General features: G+C 39.6%; 1 protein-coding gene across 2 annotated transcripts in view; it reads left to right on the forward strand.

Annotated features, from left to right (window-relative positions):
- Positions 1 to 15,942, forward strand: part of LOC120829594 (copine-9) — a 56,289-nt gene that overhangs the window by 19,666 nt on the left and 20,681 nt on the right. The window contains exons 6-9 of one of the 2 annotated variants that reach the window (XM_040193856.2): positions 349 to 428; positions 12,863 to 12,926; positions 14,384 to 14,487; positions 15,261 to 15,365. In XM_040193856.2, coding sequence (XP_040049790.1) covers positions 349 to 428; positions 12,863 to 12,926; positions 14,384 to 14,487; positions 15,261 to 15,365 — 353 coding nt within the window. The remainder of the gene's footprint in view (positions 1 to 348; positions 429 to 12,862; positions 12,927 to 14,383; positions 14,488 to 15,260; positions 15,366 to 15,942) is intronic. The other variant, XM_078094322.1, reaches the window with a different exon arrangement.

Genomic DNA, 15,942 nt, shown 5'->3' on the forward strand with positions numbered 1-15,942 from the left:
TCCACTTCTATGCAGTTTATTATTGGGAGTGATAGACACAAACCTGAAAATTGTGCACAATGTTTTCAAAGATTCCCATTGTATTTCCCATGGCTCATTTAAGAATTCCTAACCCTCAAATGAGTAGGGCGCTCCGGGGCGACTGCAACACGTACGTAGATTGAACATCATTGATTTGCACTGTATAGATACGAAGCCAGGGAAAAATCAGAAACGTTTTCTTTCGAGGACAATTTTGTACAAAAGGAATGATTTCAGCAACCCTAAACTGTCCGTTAAGTTATTTAAGTTGTATTTTCTGTCATACAAATAATTATCTCTGTAATATCTTTCATCCTACCCACACCCAAGGACTTTCTGGGCCAGACCTTTTGTACACTCGGAGAAATCATCGGCTCCACGGGAGGGCGGTTGGAGAAGACCCTCTCGTAAGTCCCCCAACAGCACCCTGTCTCTTGTATTAATTAAAAAATTCCTGCTCTTTTTTAATTTGCAGTTTGCTGAATTGTAATAAAGAAAAAATTATGAACATCAATTTGTGTGACGTGCAAAATGAGAATGATATCAGCCCCCCTTTTTATTCTATCATTCTATTCATTGATGGCTGCGTTAGAAAACAACGCAACAGTGTGACAACTGTCACTAAATCTGCTCACATTATCTGCTTGGTTACGTGTGGATGCAAGAAGGCACTTTTTTATTTTACCTTATAAAAGGGGGGACTGGATTGATTAGGCGCACAAACCCTGATTTTTTGATGAATCTCTGGAGTGTTGGACAACACATTGTATTGTGAGGAGTGAGACGAATGCTGGGATGCAGAGAGATGAGAGGTCAGAGAAGTCTCTGTTCTCTGAACCTGTTTAAAGCAAAGAGCGCATTGTGGAGCTCACCAGACAGGCTGCAGGGAGGTTGTTCCTCTACAGTAATGCATGAAGCTGTAGCTTTTGCACTCCTGCATGTGTGTCCGCAAAAATAAAAAGAACCACAATGTGATTGATTGTTGTTTCTGTTCAGATAGTAGCTTTTTTGCCGCAGCAAATAGAAGCTGATCTAAGTCCATCCTGATCTCCCTTCTGTCCAAAGGAGGGACTTTATATCAATAAGGTTCTCAAAGTGCATTTGGCAGATCATTTACATGGGATTATGTGCAAATTAATTATTAATAATTATAGAGCAGTGGTTCTCAACTGCTTTGGCTGCAGAATCCACCATCACAACATAACAACAAGCTGCAAGCTGAAGTTTGACTTCTTTCATTTTAAACTCAGCCAAACAAACAGATGTTGGCAACATAGATAAACCCACTACCTTTTTTCATCACTGAATGAACTTGGGACAATTACTCAAACTTATCACAAACCTGCCAAAAGCTCCAGTCGATTAATCATATCTGCACTGTATCCATTAATGAACTTCATCTTGAGGAGGGAAATGAGAAAAGCAACAGGTTACAATAAGAACTTTGTTTGAAGGCTGCTATAATAACTCAATGATTAATTGTGGACAATGGAGCTTAAGTGCAATGACAAGGAGGCCTGTATTCTCTTCTAAACTAAGCACTTTCACATTCTCTGTCTTTGCCCCCAGTCTGCTGTTCTAGAGGATGGTTTGCATGAAATACTTTGCAGATGTTATTGCTAGACCATTGCCATTTTAAAAATGTAGCTTACTAGCCTTTGCTCAGCTGTTGCTTTTCAGCTAACTCAGTGCAATTTAGTTCTGTGCGGATAGCGTGCACCGTGGTCATCACAGCTTTTCTACAAAAAACAGCTGCTGCTAGCAGCTCCAAACAAGGTGAAAGGGTTAGTCTCCAGCAGGGACGCTTTCAATATCGCAAGCGTTCATTTGATCATTCATGTAGAAATACTGAGTGGTGCAGATTTAAAATGATATCAGTAACAATATAAAAGTGACACTTACATATTTAACACACTGGTGGTCTTTTTAAGTGTTTTACTGTGCTGAAATTAAAAAATATCAAACTGAAGCATAACAAACACATTCCTTTTTTTCCTTCTTTTCTAATGTTGTCTCAAATGATATCCTCCACACAAAAATAACCATGATTTAAATACCTGGTGGCCTCAATTCCTTCAAAAGACAATGTTTTAGGTGAAGAAAAAAGACCAAACAATACTGACAACTGTTCCTAATGATCCCTCGATACAGGCCTTGTGTCTTTGTCATAAAAATACCTGATTCAGCCCCCCCCCCCCCCCCCTTCCCCTCCTGTCCCCACCACAAGCAGAGCAGTTTGTGGTGTGCAAAGGGTGAGTGACAACAGCAGACAAAAGAAGAGAGGGAGGATGCAGACAAAGAACTAGACCGTAATTCAGCAGAAAAGGCAAAAATAATATGTATGGAGCAATCAAGTTGGGAAAAGGGAGTTTGTGCGATAGACAGAAGAAGACTGATTTGTGTTTACTTCCCAAACTCAGTATGTCCTTTAGAAGACTGTGCACTTGAGGAGCAAACTGTGACATACACACACACACACACACAAATGCACGGACAAAGACAACACGGGTCTGGTGTGTATCTATTTTTATATATATAAAAACTTAGTTTATTGATTTTATGCTCTTGGTGTCTTCAAACACATAGACTTCACACACACATAAGGAGTCAAAAACACATACGGCTCTGGCAGCCTCCTCGTGTTGGTGGGTGTATGCTTTTATAGGTCAACAGTTTTAGAGATAGGCATCATGCTGCGTGGCGATCTGAGCACTCCTTTCCATTTACCTGCACGTTGCCGTGGAAACCATAGGGGGCTATTAGACGAGGCGGTAGAAGTATAACAATGACCCAAAATACACACTTTTGAAAAAAGTAAATGTGGAGCTCTGCGGGATGCTTTATATTCGTGCCCATCAGACCACACAGCAAAGGTATTTATGGACATGAATTATCTAAAACTGGACATAAACATGAAAACATTTAAATATATATATATATATATATATATATATATATATATATATATATATATATATATATATATCAAGACATATACAGTACCTGTCAAAAACCTTTTCATTGAATGAGAAAATGTGTTCAAACCTTTGACTGGTACTGTACATGCTGTGGCATCACAAGAGGCCAGGGAGTAGAAGGCTGCTACATCCCTCCACCTCCAACCTCCAACACATCCAACAGTATTTCTTGGGAAACCCAGTCATATGCCTTCTCAAAGTCAATAAAACGCATGCAGACCAAATGAGCATACTCCCAGACCCCCTTTATGTTCCTTGTAAGCGTAAAGAGCTGGTCCGTTGTCTCACGACTTGTATGAAATCCACGTTATTCCTCTTCAATCCGTGGTTTGACTATGAGCCGAATGCTCCTTTCCAGCTTTGCTTTGCCACTGCGGAGTTGTTTGACTGCCCCAGTGTCTTCCACCAGGAAAATTGATCAATGATGACAATAACAATGATCCTACCTCCAACAAAGAGAGCGTAGTAGTTAGATATAGGATTTCCTCAAACTGCTTCTTCCACCGCCCGATAACCCCCTCAGTTGCCGTCAACAGTGTCCTATCCTCATTGTACAAAGCTTGGATGATTGCCTGTTTCTCCCTCCTGACGTGCTACTCCAGGGTACAGTAAAGACCATCCCCTATCCATCATTACATTGTCAGAGCCGAGGCTGTGCTTCGATGGGCCTGGTCCGTTTGGACCCCTCACTGCCAGAGATTTAGCAGCGCAGCCAATCCTATCATTTGACAAAAAAAACAAAGCAAGGGTGATCCTGCATGCTGCCTGTCGCCCAGATTTAGATTGATGAGGGACTATGGTGTTGTTGGCTTATGACAGTGACCGGCCTATGTCAGGAAATGACCTCTAGATCGCTGTCAGGCATTTAGTAGTGTCGGTGGGCAGGGTGTGTCACTGGCAGCATCTGCTGGGTGTGTCACTGGGAGCATCTGCTGCGATGCCTTCCGCCCTATGACTGATGAACAAATACGACCAGCACACACATTTATATGCCCAAAAATGTTTTCCGCTGCACTCAAAATTTGAGACTTTCTGCTCTGCGAGATGTAGCAGAACCGTGGCAGATTGCAGGCCAGTGTTGTGCAACTGAGCTGGAGGAAAGCTCATCCTGTTGCAATATAAAAACAAATGATCAGTGTCTCCTTAAGCCAAATGTTCTTTTGTCATCTCCATGACTTGACTAAAGGAGCACATTTAGTTGTATCTAAGAAATAACTGGTTGGGCGATGATAATGTGCACTATTGAAATGTTGTCATATCCCTTGGCTGGCTATTTTGGGCCCTGTTGCCAATCAAGGACACAATTTGAATTGATATTGGATGTACATTTTTATGTAAAGCACTTTAATATGGGCAGAACTTTCACCAACAGGTCCCCCATTCATAAGTGCTGTACTGATCATTACACATGGCCACAAAAGCTGTGACGGCCAAGCAGAGATTTCTGAACAAAGGGTTCATTCCCTGCGGGTACGCTTTCTGTTGCATGGTGCAAGTGGCTGTTTTGTCATTCATGACATAATCATGTGGAGTTCTCAAGGTTATTGACTTGGCTGAGCTGAGCAAACTTTAAAACCTTTCATATCATTAGGTTTGCCAGATCATACGGTAAAAGACTCACTGGGGTTCATTTTGTGACTGCCGTGGAGTATACATGACATAAAATTTCAGAGTAAAAGTCATGTTAAATATCTCTCTATTCCTCTCTAAGTCCGTCTCTGTCACTTGCACAGACACAAAGAGAAACTAGTGTCATCATTCTCGGTCCTGTGCGGTCTGGGACCCACAGAAGCGCCACCTAGCATCTGGTATGATTCAGGTCTCATTTGGATTGTTCTAGGACAGGCATAATAATAAAACTCATCTTCCGCTGCTACTGCTGCCTTTCTGTAGGGAACGTAAAACTATTAGACTGGAAGGCAAATATATGATATATAATCTTGCCCATCCTCTAAATGTGATTAAAATATAGGTTTCTCTTGCACCTGTTGAAGTTCAGTCTCGGTAGGAATTAGTAGTTTGGTGTTTGATGTGTGGAATGTATTGATGCAATCGGAAACTATTTTTTTGTCAGTTCCAATGTCCAAAAATAATTTAAAAAATAAAGTCCATAACACAGCAGACGACTCAGCTCAGAGATTTACAACCGTGTCTCTTCCAACTGGCAAGGATTCGCTGTTACTTTATCTTGCAAACCAAAGATGTGTTTGCAATTGGCTCTGTTTGAGTATGAACAAATAAACGCAGCTATAGTTTCATGGTTGCCAGCTTTTAGCATCTTGGCAAATAACACAACAATGTGGTTCTCCAACAGTTATGGATACAGACAACACCAATCTGTGAGAAACCCCACTTGTTGCGACAACAAAGAATGTGGAGAATGTTTTTTTTAATTTTTTTTATAAGATCATTAGGAAGGGTGGGAGACAGATTTGCTAAGACTCATACATTTGGCTATTGGATTGATTTTATGTACTATTTTTCTAATACAATTATTTGAAATAAATGTTTCTATTTTCATTGTGCGAATGAAAGTATCAAATCAAAATACAAAGGGTTTTACAAGCTTAAACACACGCTTGCAGCTCAATTAGTATGTTGTGCTTTTTTCTTTGCCTTAATTGAAGGAGAATTTTTAATTCTCTGTTATTAGAAAAATCCAATGACAGCCAATCCCAGCTCCCACCATGGATTTTTATTTGTCTGGATTTTGTTTTACGGTGTCATAACGGCGAATTAACAACTTTGTCATTAGCTTGGCAGTATGGTAATGACAGCTGGTCAGCATGGTTTCCTAAATTCTGCAAATAAATGCCATACTTGTTCTGTTGTCCAACAACATGTCATGATGAACACATTTCACATAAATGAATCGTGATGAACGCACTTTATATTAGTTGTGACAGGGGAGATCAGCACTGAATAAAAGAAATCGCTGTTGCTTTTATAGGATTAGTGGCCATGAAAAAGACACAAATACATTGAGATTTAATGGTTAGGGTAATTCTTACCCTTAAAGTGTTCCTCAGTCTTACATTGAGACCATTTGCGTTTCTCATTCAAAAATCATTACTCAGGATGTATAAAGGATCTAAAAAATCGTTATATATAAGTATATAGTGTCTATATACTGTATAAAGAGTGTTGTGAATTCTTCACGGACAAAGACAATATTGACGCTTACAGTGGCGCGAATCAAATATGCTACGCAACACATATACACATATAGTCAGATCGGTTGAGACGATTCCGAATGCCATAGTCAATACAGAAAAATGTCTGTGTTTTCTGAATGGAACCCTGTAGTGGTCAATTTCCATCATTAAATCAGTTTTTATCTGTAGCTACACAATAGGTATCACAACCTTTGGAATTTGTGATACCAAACGGACCAAAGGGAAGAAACAGAAGCTAGTTTACCACAATTGCATCTATATTAGTTGCTACAATAATGCAGGGGCAGCCGTTTGTATTGAATCTTGTTATTAAAGGTTTGTTCATTTGAAAATAACAATACAATATAAGATATGGCTGACGTTGGGAAATTGTGGTAAACAATGTATTAACACAGCCTTAACTTATGTTAATGTTATATTTATGTTGTAACACAGGGTTTGTACTATGAAAGAGGTGGCTTTATACGTTTATTTTTCTATGTAACAAAAACGATTGATTGTGGATCGGTGGAGGTTAACATTGGTACATATAGTTAACTCTGTGATAGACGGGTGGTTAATACAACACATGGTAAACATTGTGAACCAGTAGCAACAAATGTTGCAAATCTGTTTGACACAACCTTAACTCAAACAGTTTAAAAATTGTGACACGGTGTTGTCTAACGTTGTAATGAATGGTTAATGTTGCAAAACCGTGGGTTTTAATGTTGAGAAAATGATATGTGATTTGTAAAATGGTATTGGTATATACATCGGGGGCACGGATGTAACACATGATTAAAGTTGTGTTACGCTCGCGTAATAACATTACATGTCATTTAGCTGGCACAAGAGGGTCGCCTCTTTACGGCTTTGGGTTGTGGGGGGGAAAACTGACTGTTGTCTGCGCATATGCACCAAACAATAGCTCTGAGTATTCAGCCTTTTTGGAGACCCTGACTGGAGTCCTACATGGGCCTCCAGCAGGGGACTCCATAATCCTACTGGTAGACTTCAATGCGCATATGCGCGACAATGGATGTCAAGTGTCTCACTTTTGTGAGGTTCAAACTGCAGCTCCCCATTTGAAAGGGCAGCTTGCTAAGAAGTGTAGACTGGATTCCACTCAATGACCAAGATTCGGACTTCTTTGCTTTCTTGCTTTTTATTTTTAAAATTGTCCAGGTCAAACCAGCTGAAAAACCTTGAAATACAAACATGAATGTAAGGTCAAAGAAATATAACCCATGAAACCATAATCAATTCACATACCCAACATCACATACTTAATTTATAATCTACTGGAAATTAACCTCAAAATAAGTAGAAAGACAACCCAAATTTAAAGTATCCCAATACTAAATTAAATACATTTTTAAAACACTATTTAATGATGATTTTAACCTTTAAACTTTAGCAGATTTTAACTCCGCTGAATACACACAAATCAATTTTTATCCAATTACTTTTAGCTTGAATACTTTTTAAAACACACAATATATGGACATTTGATCTTGCATTTGATGCCATAAGTAGTCAGCCACTCAAAAGCTCACCGGCTCCTTCTTCAGTCTTTGCAAGCTTTATTCCAGCAGTCTCCTCCTTCCAAGCTCTTCAATCTCGCTTTCTCACACTGCTCGCTCTTCACTGTCCTGTGAGTGAGTGCCTCCAACCCCCCTGATCGCCAGATCCCCTCCACCTGGTGCATTAAAATCTCCGCCTCCAGTGACACACCTAAACCTACCTCCCAGGGACGGCAGATTGCAGCCGATCACCCTCAGCCGATCACCCTCTCTGCAGAGCGGATGACCCGCTGAAGCCTGCCCTTGTCCGTAATTGTATCGTCTGATCTGAGGCGGCCCGTTTTGGACACTCGGGTAAAGAGAGGGGCAGAGTGGTCAACTGATCACCATCTGGTGGTGAGCGGGGTCAGACTCAAGATACACCTGGTAAACCCCACTGGGGGTTGCACTGCTCACTGTGAGTGAGTGCATGCGTTAGACTGGGATCACCATGACTTGGATTGAAAAGTTGGACCTTTTCGACCACGGCATTACTCCAGACAGCAGCGCCCGCTTGAAATTGCACGCCACACACCCCACCGTCGGACAGACCGTTCAGTGCCCCCCTGGCCTTGCCTATAATATAGTAAACCTTATCACTTACCAATAGGGGACAAGCTCTGGATCATGGAAATAATTCTTCTTGATGCAGCTTCCATCTTGAAAGCTTGTAAAATTGCGTTGTCTTTTGAATTGAAGTCACACTCTTTCAATGACACACTTATGACACACTTAATGACACACTTATAATCAACTGAGGATTAAGGCAAGGTAACGATATGTAGTTACACACGGTAACATTAAATGTAATTTAGTTGACGCCTTTATCCAAAGCGACATTTCATTTTAACCCATGGTTTTACATTTTGCTCTCTCTACTCCATTCACCTCTAAATTTGTTAACATTGCACATGGTTAACTTAATATGCAGCAACAATGACATCAGTAACAATCACTGATAGACATGGACGCCAGTCCCCCAAGTAAAAGTGCAGACATTGTTGCTTTTTATACTCATTCTGTTGCTCTCCGTGCCTAATAATGACGCAGATGTGTTTACATTAGAGTTAGTTGAAAGCCTGGTGCATCTCAAGGGATGTATTCTGCATCTTATTTGGTGCCTTGGGAGTTTCAACAGGCAAATGTAAACCCTGACATACACAATGCAGAATTCCAAATATATAATAAAAAACAAATATTTATTGAGGAAGGTCATAAAGGAAACTTCAAAACACTTATTGAAGATGTGTTTGTTTACAAGGAAACTCCATAGGGAGCTTAAATGGTTTCATTAGTGTTGTGTTGGTGGTGGATAATTGCATCACATTTCAAGATATTATAATGAGAATATAGTTTAGCTTATATTTGTGAGAAGAAGCTTATAATTGGTTCAGGAGGGGCCCTGGAGAAAGAACTACAAACGGATAACTGATTTAGGAGTAACAGAAAGAGAGGAGCTACACTGACTGAATAACATGCATAATCAATGACTTTGTGGTTAGGGGCTATGCACAGGAAGAATGTGAAATAAGCTGCTTTAAAGATGAAATCCAAGGCAAACTGACTTTCCAAGTTGATCTTGGGATGCAGCTTATTTAGTGAGAGTGGCAGTCCTCAAAACTATACATTTTAGCAACTTCAGAGGACGAATATTGGTTGTTTATTAGTTTAGTTAGTTTTCTTTCTTACATTTACATTTTTCATTTTTCTGACACTTTTACCCAATGCGACTGACAATAACTACAAGTTATTTTAATTACATACTTGTATTACATACCTGTTTTTGTCAAGAAAAATAGTTTTAAATGTTTGAAAATATCATGTCTCTGTGGGGTTAAATCAGGCTGCTAGACGCCAGACCGTGGGGTTTGGCCACGTGGAGGCTCTATTTGATTGAATACTTTTGTTTATCATTCATAGTCTAACTGCACTGGGTTGATTTATGCTTTGTTTAACATTTTTTGATTTGAATTAAACCATCTATTTGGCTTTATTTTGACAACAGTGTCTGTTGTCTCACGGTCTGTGTCTCACGACGCAGACCGGAAACGGATTCCTTACTTACACCATAACAAAATATTCTTTCATGAGAAATCTTTTTGCAATACTTTTTACGTTTCTCATAGTTTTAGCTTTCCATCCTAGAAATTGGAGACATCTTTATTGCTTTGTTTTTTTCCGTAACACGCTTACTGACATTGTCGGGAATGTGTTATTTTGATGTGCTCTCTAATGATAAACAGCCAAGTGTCATGACAGATAGATCTCCAGGTTGCAAAATAGTGGATTGGTCCATCAAACCCAGGACGTTCAACCATGTATCATGGTTGTTTATGGTTATTATTTAGTTGCCTGTATCGAAATTATGTAGTTATTTTAAGAACCAAAAAATGTTTTTCCAAAGCCTAAATAAGTTGTTTTGGAGCCTTAACCTAACTTTAATGTGTCGTCATGAGCCACACAAAAGATATGTAGTCTGTTTCTCCCTACAACAAAATATTGCATTTCATACTATTTCATAAAATGCAGTGATTATTACAGAAGGTTATTCTTCCTTTTTCATGCCTCTTACGTGAGCAAACACCACGAACAAGGAGAGGAATAAATCTAAACGCTATGTTAAGAGACTACACTTCTACACTGAGAAACAAAACAGGTCAAATACTTTTCCTTAATATTCTGTGGTCAGTGTCCAAGCACCAGATCACCTAACGCTATCCCTGACCACTGTGTCCTTGAATCAATTTGACTTACATAGTGGCTTCATGTTTCCTTTTCCTCTTGCTCTCTGTCAAATGTCCTGCTCCTTCGGCTCCGTGTGTAAAAGCGAAACAAGTTAGTGTCAATGGTTCCTCTGAGAGTGGCTTGAATTACATTCTGCTTCATTGTGACTGAAATGCTGTTGAAATATCCGGGTTATTGAACTCTGCCTGCTGACTTTGCCTCAGGGCCTCCCCAGAATTTTTGCACAGCTGCAGCACAAGGCGGCAGATGAAAATGAGACAAAATTAATTCCGACGAAGCAGAAACCGGCTGCTATAAAAGACAATAATATTAATAATGAAAAATTGCATTCATATCTGAACGTGTCTATGTGTCTAAGAAAGAAGAGGCGTCTGGATATTAAGAAGGAAACACATTGTGAGTGTGCTCACTTAGCTGTCACTAGAGCTGTCTGCTGAGGAAACAAATGGATCTCCCACATTTTCCCTTTGAAAAGCACACATGGTTTCGGTTGTTCTGCTCTTTCAAGTTTTGATGGCAGATGTTGTGCTCACTAAATAAGAAACACTCTGGTTTTCTTCTTAAATGCTAGTCTTTAAAATATGACACCTGCATGATTAAGTGACCTCACAGAACGTTTTAACGATTATGTACATACGTGCTGTATTTACTGCTGCACTGTCCTGTTTGAATTATAGTATTATAGTATAGTAAGTGCCAACTTACATGCTAACGTGCTCTGGCCAATGCTACGCTATGATTGGTACATCCACGCAGACCCATGCAGTCCTGACTGCTTGGTCTGCTTTGACAGATTACCCGAAAACAATTGTGTGGGTGTTCAGAGGCTTGAAGATAAACTATCCTTCAAAGCATCAATATACACAATCAAGTGCTCGGATGTGGATGCCTTGCACAAGCACATAGCACATAAAAGCACCGCACAAGTTTCTATTTTATTCCTGCCCATCATATGAAAAGCCATCTCTATTATTATCATATATCAAAACATGATAACATGTCAAAGGCTATTTTTTCCCATCACTCATCATTCCTCTTTTTCATTCTCGTGTAATTTCTTTTATATCTCTCCCCCGCTTACTGCTTCATCTTTTTAACCTCATCGGGAAACTTTGATGAGGTAGCAGCAAAGCTTGATCCTTTTGTCCCACAACTGTCAGAAGCGGCCCCTTGTTTTTCTTCTTTCACTTCCAATCCATTGCTCCTTTCATTTTCTACTCAATCAACTGTTTAAGACATCTACTCGTTTTTTTCTGTTCAATTCATTCCACTTTTAACGGTTCAGTAAATTGTTCTTCACCGCAGTCAGTTTCGGTCTCAAGATTTGAAATGAATTTGACTTTAATTGGGAGGGAAACAAAAGAAAGGTTGGAGGTGGGAAGCAACTTTAAGGGCTTTAACCTTGAATACAGTGTAGAGAAAACGGAGGGTGGGGTGGAATGGTTGCATACATTTTTGTTCTTGTGAGAGATTCATTCCTCTGTCTTGGTACATTAGAGATATCGAAAGGAAAAAATAAATCACACCAACTGCTGCCTTTGAAATGATTATTATGATGATGATTATGTTAAGTAAATATTTGTCTGCTTTGTCACCTTGATGTAAAAGGAAAACTGCGGAAGGTTTTTGTGCATGCAAGCACCTCCACAAGAATGCAAGATACACTTTGTTTTTTTAGTTCAAGGGTTTGCCGCATAACAACACCCTTGAACTGTAACATGATTGACGACAAAGTACAGCCTCTTGTACCTTATTGCTTTGTAGTAGTTCATAAAAGATAGGATTGTTCCACACGGGGACTGAACCATTCAAACCCCTTCAATAGAATTTCAGCGGCTTGGTTACATTAGTACTACAAGTCAACTGAAGTCCACATCAAACCAACTCGGGCACATTTGCTCTAGAATAATAAAGCGTGCCACAGTCTAAACAAATCATTTAAGCCAGTTCGGTGAGCATTTTTTGCATATCTAGGTAGTCCAGAGACAATTAAGTATTTCGGCCTCCTTCTTGTTGTCTTATTCTACTTTGTGGAATCAAATAAGGCCTGTTGGGCATTTACCCGGAAAAAAATATTCTGTTTCTTCATAGTAGCTGCATCTGTGTTCAAAGAAATTTGCCTGGTTTATGATGAGATATTTTATTAATTAGCTACTATCTTACACATCGTTTTGAGGGGTGTCCAAAAGTTTGTGAAGCTTTTGTTATTTTTTAGCACTATTTTCATTAAGATGCAGGGCTGCAAATTGGAAAGATGACAGCTCGGCAGGCAGATTGTCATATATCTCAACAACAGCTTGTAGCGATGACGGACATCTGCTTGGCGATTGTATTATGTACGACATGCCATAAACACCTGCTTTCTCAGTCTTTTCCTCTGTTCTACTCTTGTCCTCAGTGGGATTCCAGGGAAGAAGTGTGGAGTCATTATCTTTGCTGCAGAGGAGCTCAGTAACTGCAGGGTAAGTACACACACACACACACACACACACACACGCAGGCACACACACAAACATACACACACCCTCAAACATGCATACAATCTACGTATTTTCATAAACGGTACAGGTTTTATTCATCCTAATAATGTTGTGGAGGTTGTTATGTGACGTGCAACCCCCCCCCCCCCCCCCCCCCCCCCTCCCAGTCCCATCATACACATGATGGGACAATCTTTCAACAGCAGATCATGAAATGTAAAACAAAGGTTTGACCTTTAAATTAATTTTGGGAACCTTCAAGTTTAGCTTTTCAGTCAACTGTCAAGATGGTTTGCAGCTATAATGATTTTTCTTTTATAATTTTTCCGTTCCCCTTGTGCAATAATACATTACTACCAATCAATGCAGTCAGATACAGGCAGTGACTTTCTTCTTGTATGTGTTTGTGTTTTTTCTGTTAATATTCGGGAATGTATCCAATATATGAATATAGATAACATTCAAGTTTAATTATGCAAGTAATTTTGCTAGATTTTCCTTCTTTGATGGGTAAACATCACTAGTGATTGAAGTCAATGGGTGCTAATTTTCAATTGACAAATTATTCTCAGAAAAGTGAATTTGCTATTCTTTTTATGTGGTCCCCACTTAGTTGGAGTAGTGCGGTTGGGCATTAAGGAAAGTAAGTGTGGATGTGTGTGTGTGTGTGTGTGTGTGTGTGTGAGAGAGAGTTGGGTACTTTTACATACAGTATTTCCTTTGTGAGCACAAACTTGAGACTCCAGACCTTCAGAATGGGTTTATTTTGTCGTGACCACTTGGATGTGTTTACCATAATTTCTCTATGAGGTTTTGCTCTTGAAAAGATTCAAACGCTCCTCAGAAATGTAGTGCTGTGTACGCTTGCGTGAGTGTGTGTGCGTGTGTGTGTGTGTGTGTGCATGTCTAGACTGCAAAACCAATGACACGCATAGGTTTCTCGTGATGCCTTCCTACTGAAGACACTGACTAACGTGTTTCATTAAGGGGCGTTCAACATCCATCAATCAATCAATCAGCCCTTCCATCCGCCCTTCCTTGCTTTCTAGTCCCATCCCAGTCATCAACACACAAGCAGGAATAAAGTATTTTTTCATTAGCTGCAACCATATATACTCACGTATTTAAAGCCATTCTTTTTGACTGTATTAAAACTAGCTCATAGTAAAACCACTTTTTTTACCACTATTAGAATGTGCCATTTAAAGAAACACCGCTCGTTGTATGAATTGCTTATATGCATTGCGTATACGCATTGTTTAGTGTTTGGGCTCTGATGCATGGTTGAGTTGCCATTTAGTGTGAAATATTTCCAACTGCTTTCTATTCTGAAGGAGTTTCAGTTCGACAAAAACCTGTGACTTCAATGGCGAGAAATTGCCGATTCAAGACATGATTTTCCAAGAGCTCCAACCAAAACTGCTTGTCTTCTCTCTCAGGATATTGCTACCATGCAGTTGTGCGCCAACAAGCTCGACAAAAAAGACTTTTTTGGCAAATCGGACCCCTTCCTGGTTTTCTTTCGGAGTAATGAGGATGGAACGTGAGTCGGACCACCGTTCATAATTTTAACTAATGGAAGCTGAAAACTTTAAAACAGAATTTTCCTTGTCTTCAATGTAACCTAAACAATGTAATTAATCCCAGATACTTATACCTGTGTTGATGTTTTTGAAAGTCCGTGGTGCATGGAGTAGAGATGGTGCGCCGGGAACTGACAGGTTTGCGGTTCGAACCCTGGCTGTTCCATCCCCAATGTTAAAGTGTCCCTGAGCAAGACACCTAACCCCTAATTGCTCCCCAGGCGCCCTTACGGCTGCACACTACTCCCACTGTGTGGGATGGGTTAAAAATGTAAAACCATGGGTTAAAAATGCAATGTAAGTCGCTTTGGATAAAAGCATCAGCTAAATGACATGTAATGTGTTGTAAATGTAAAGGAAAGAACAGCTGGGACAATGACAGAAAAGTATTTTCGGAGCATTTGGGAGGTGAATACCAATAATATCAAAGTGCAGATCAGTCTCATTTGGTGTCTTATTCAAACCGTTTTTTGAGATCATCTAAGTCACATAACACCACCCATCGAGGCTTGTCTGAACCCTGAGGATTATTACCTCTTTCTCCCGCTCTGCCTTTGAGAGATTATTTTTTGTAATGTATTAACACTATCTGCAAATCTGCCATGTCCGGCAGATGGATTTAAACAACAAACTGCAAAGAAAGCTACAGATGGGTGATTTGGGATTATCTTCCCAGGCAATATGAAAGTGCTTTCTCCTTAGTGGCCTTGTCTGTGTGTTATTTTGCTGTCAGGTTCACCATCTGTCACAAGACGGAGGTGATAAAGAACACCCTGAACCCAGTGTGGCAGCCCTTCACCATCCCAGTTAGAGCTCTCTGCAATGGTGACTACGACAGGTAAGAGATTTGTCTGCACAACGCTGTGAATGACATGTCATTATCATATTTTAACTTCTGACTTGTAACTGTATAAGGTTTGTCCTTGGTGGGTTTTCACCTTCCTCTACTGACAGCTTGGTTGCAAAAATAACAAAACAGCATTATCAATTACGTTTCAAGTGATCTTCTCACTAATTAAGTTTGTATTTAAAGTATAACAAACATTTTGAATTAAAACTTATTACCAAAATGTTAGAGGGGATGGATTGGTCAACTGTAGGACTTTTCACCTAGGAGACTGGTGCTTGCGTCTTAAAACCAAATTAAACATGATTTAACCCAAAACACAGTTTTGCTTGATAAACCTAACCGTTATAATGCCGCTTCTAAGCAAAACATGCGGTACAACACATAAAAACAGTAAAAATATTTATATGAAGCATATTGTTGGTTCAGAAACATGTTTCTCAAGATGATGATCTGAAAAGTATGTTGAATTTAGAAACGCGTGTATAGAGAAATGTTGATTTAAAACATATTTTTGCACTTGAAACATCAAGATTCAAATGGTCAATATCCAATGGCATCATTTAAT

The sequence above is a fragment of the Gasterosteus aculeatus genome, chromosome 2 (genome assembly GCF_964276395.1).
Source record: "Gasterosteus aculeatus chromosome 2, fGasAcu3.hap1.1, whole genome shotgun sequence".
NCBI classification, from domain to species: domain Eukaryota; kingdom Metazoa; phylum Chordata; class Actinopteri; order Perciformes; family Gasterosteidae; genus Gasterosteus; species Gasterosteus aculeatus.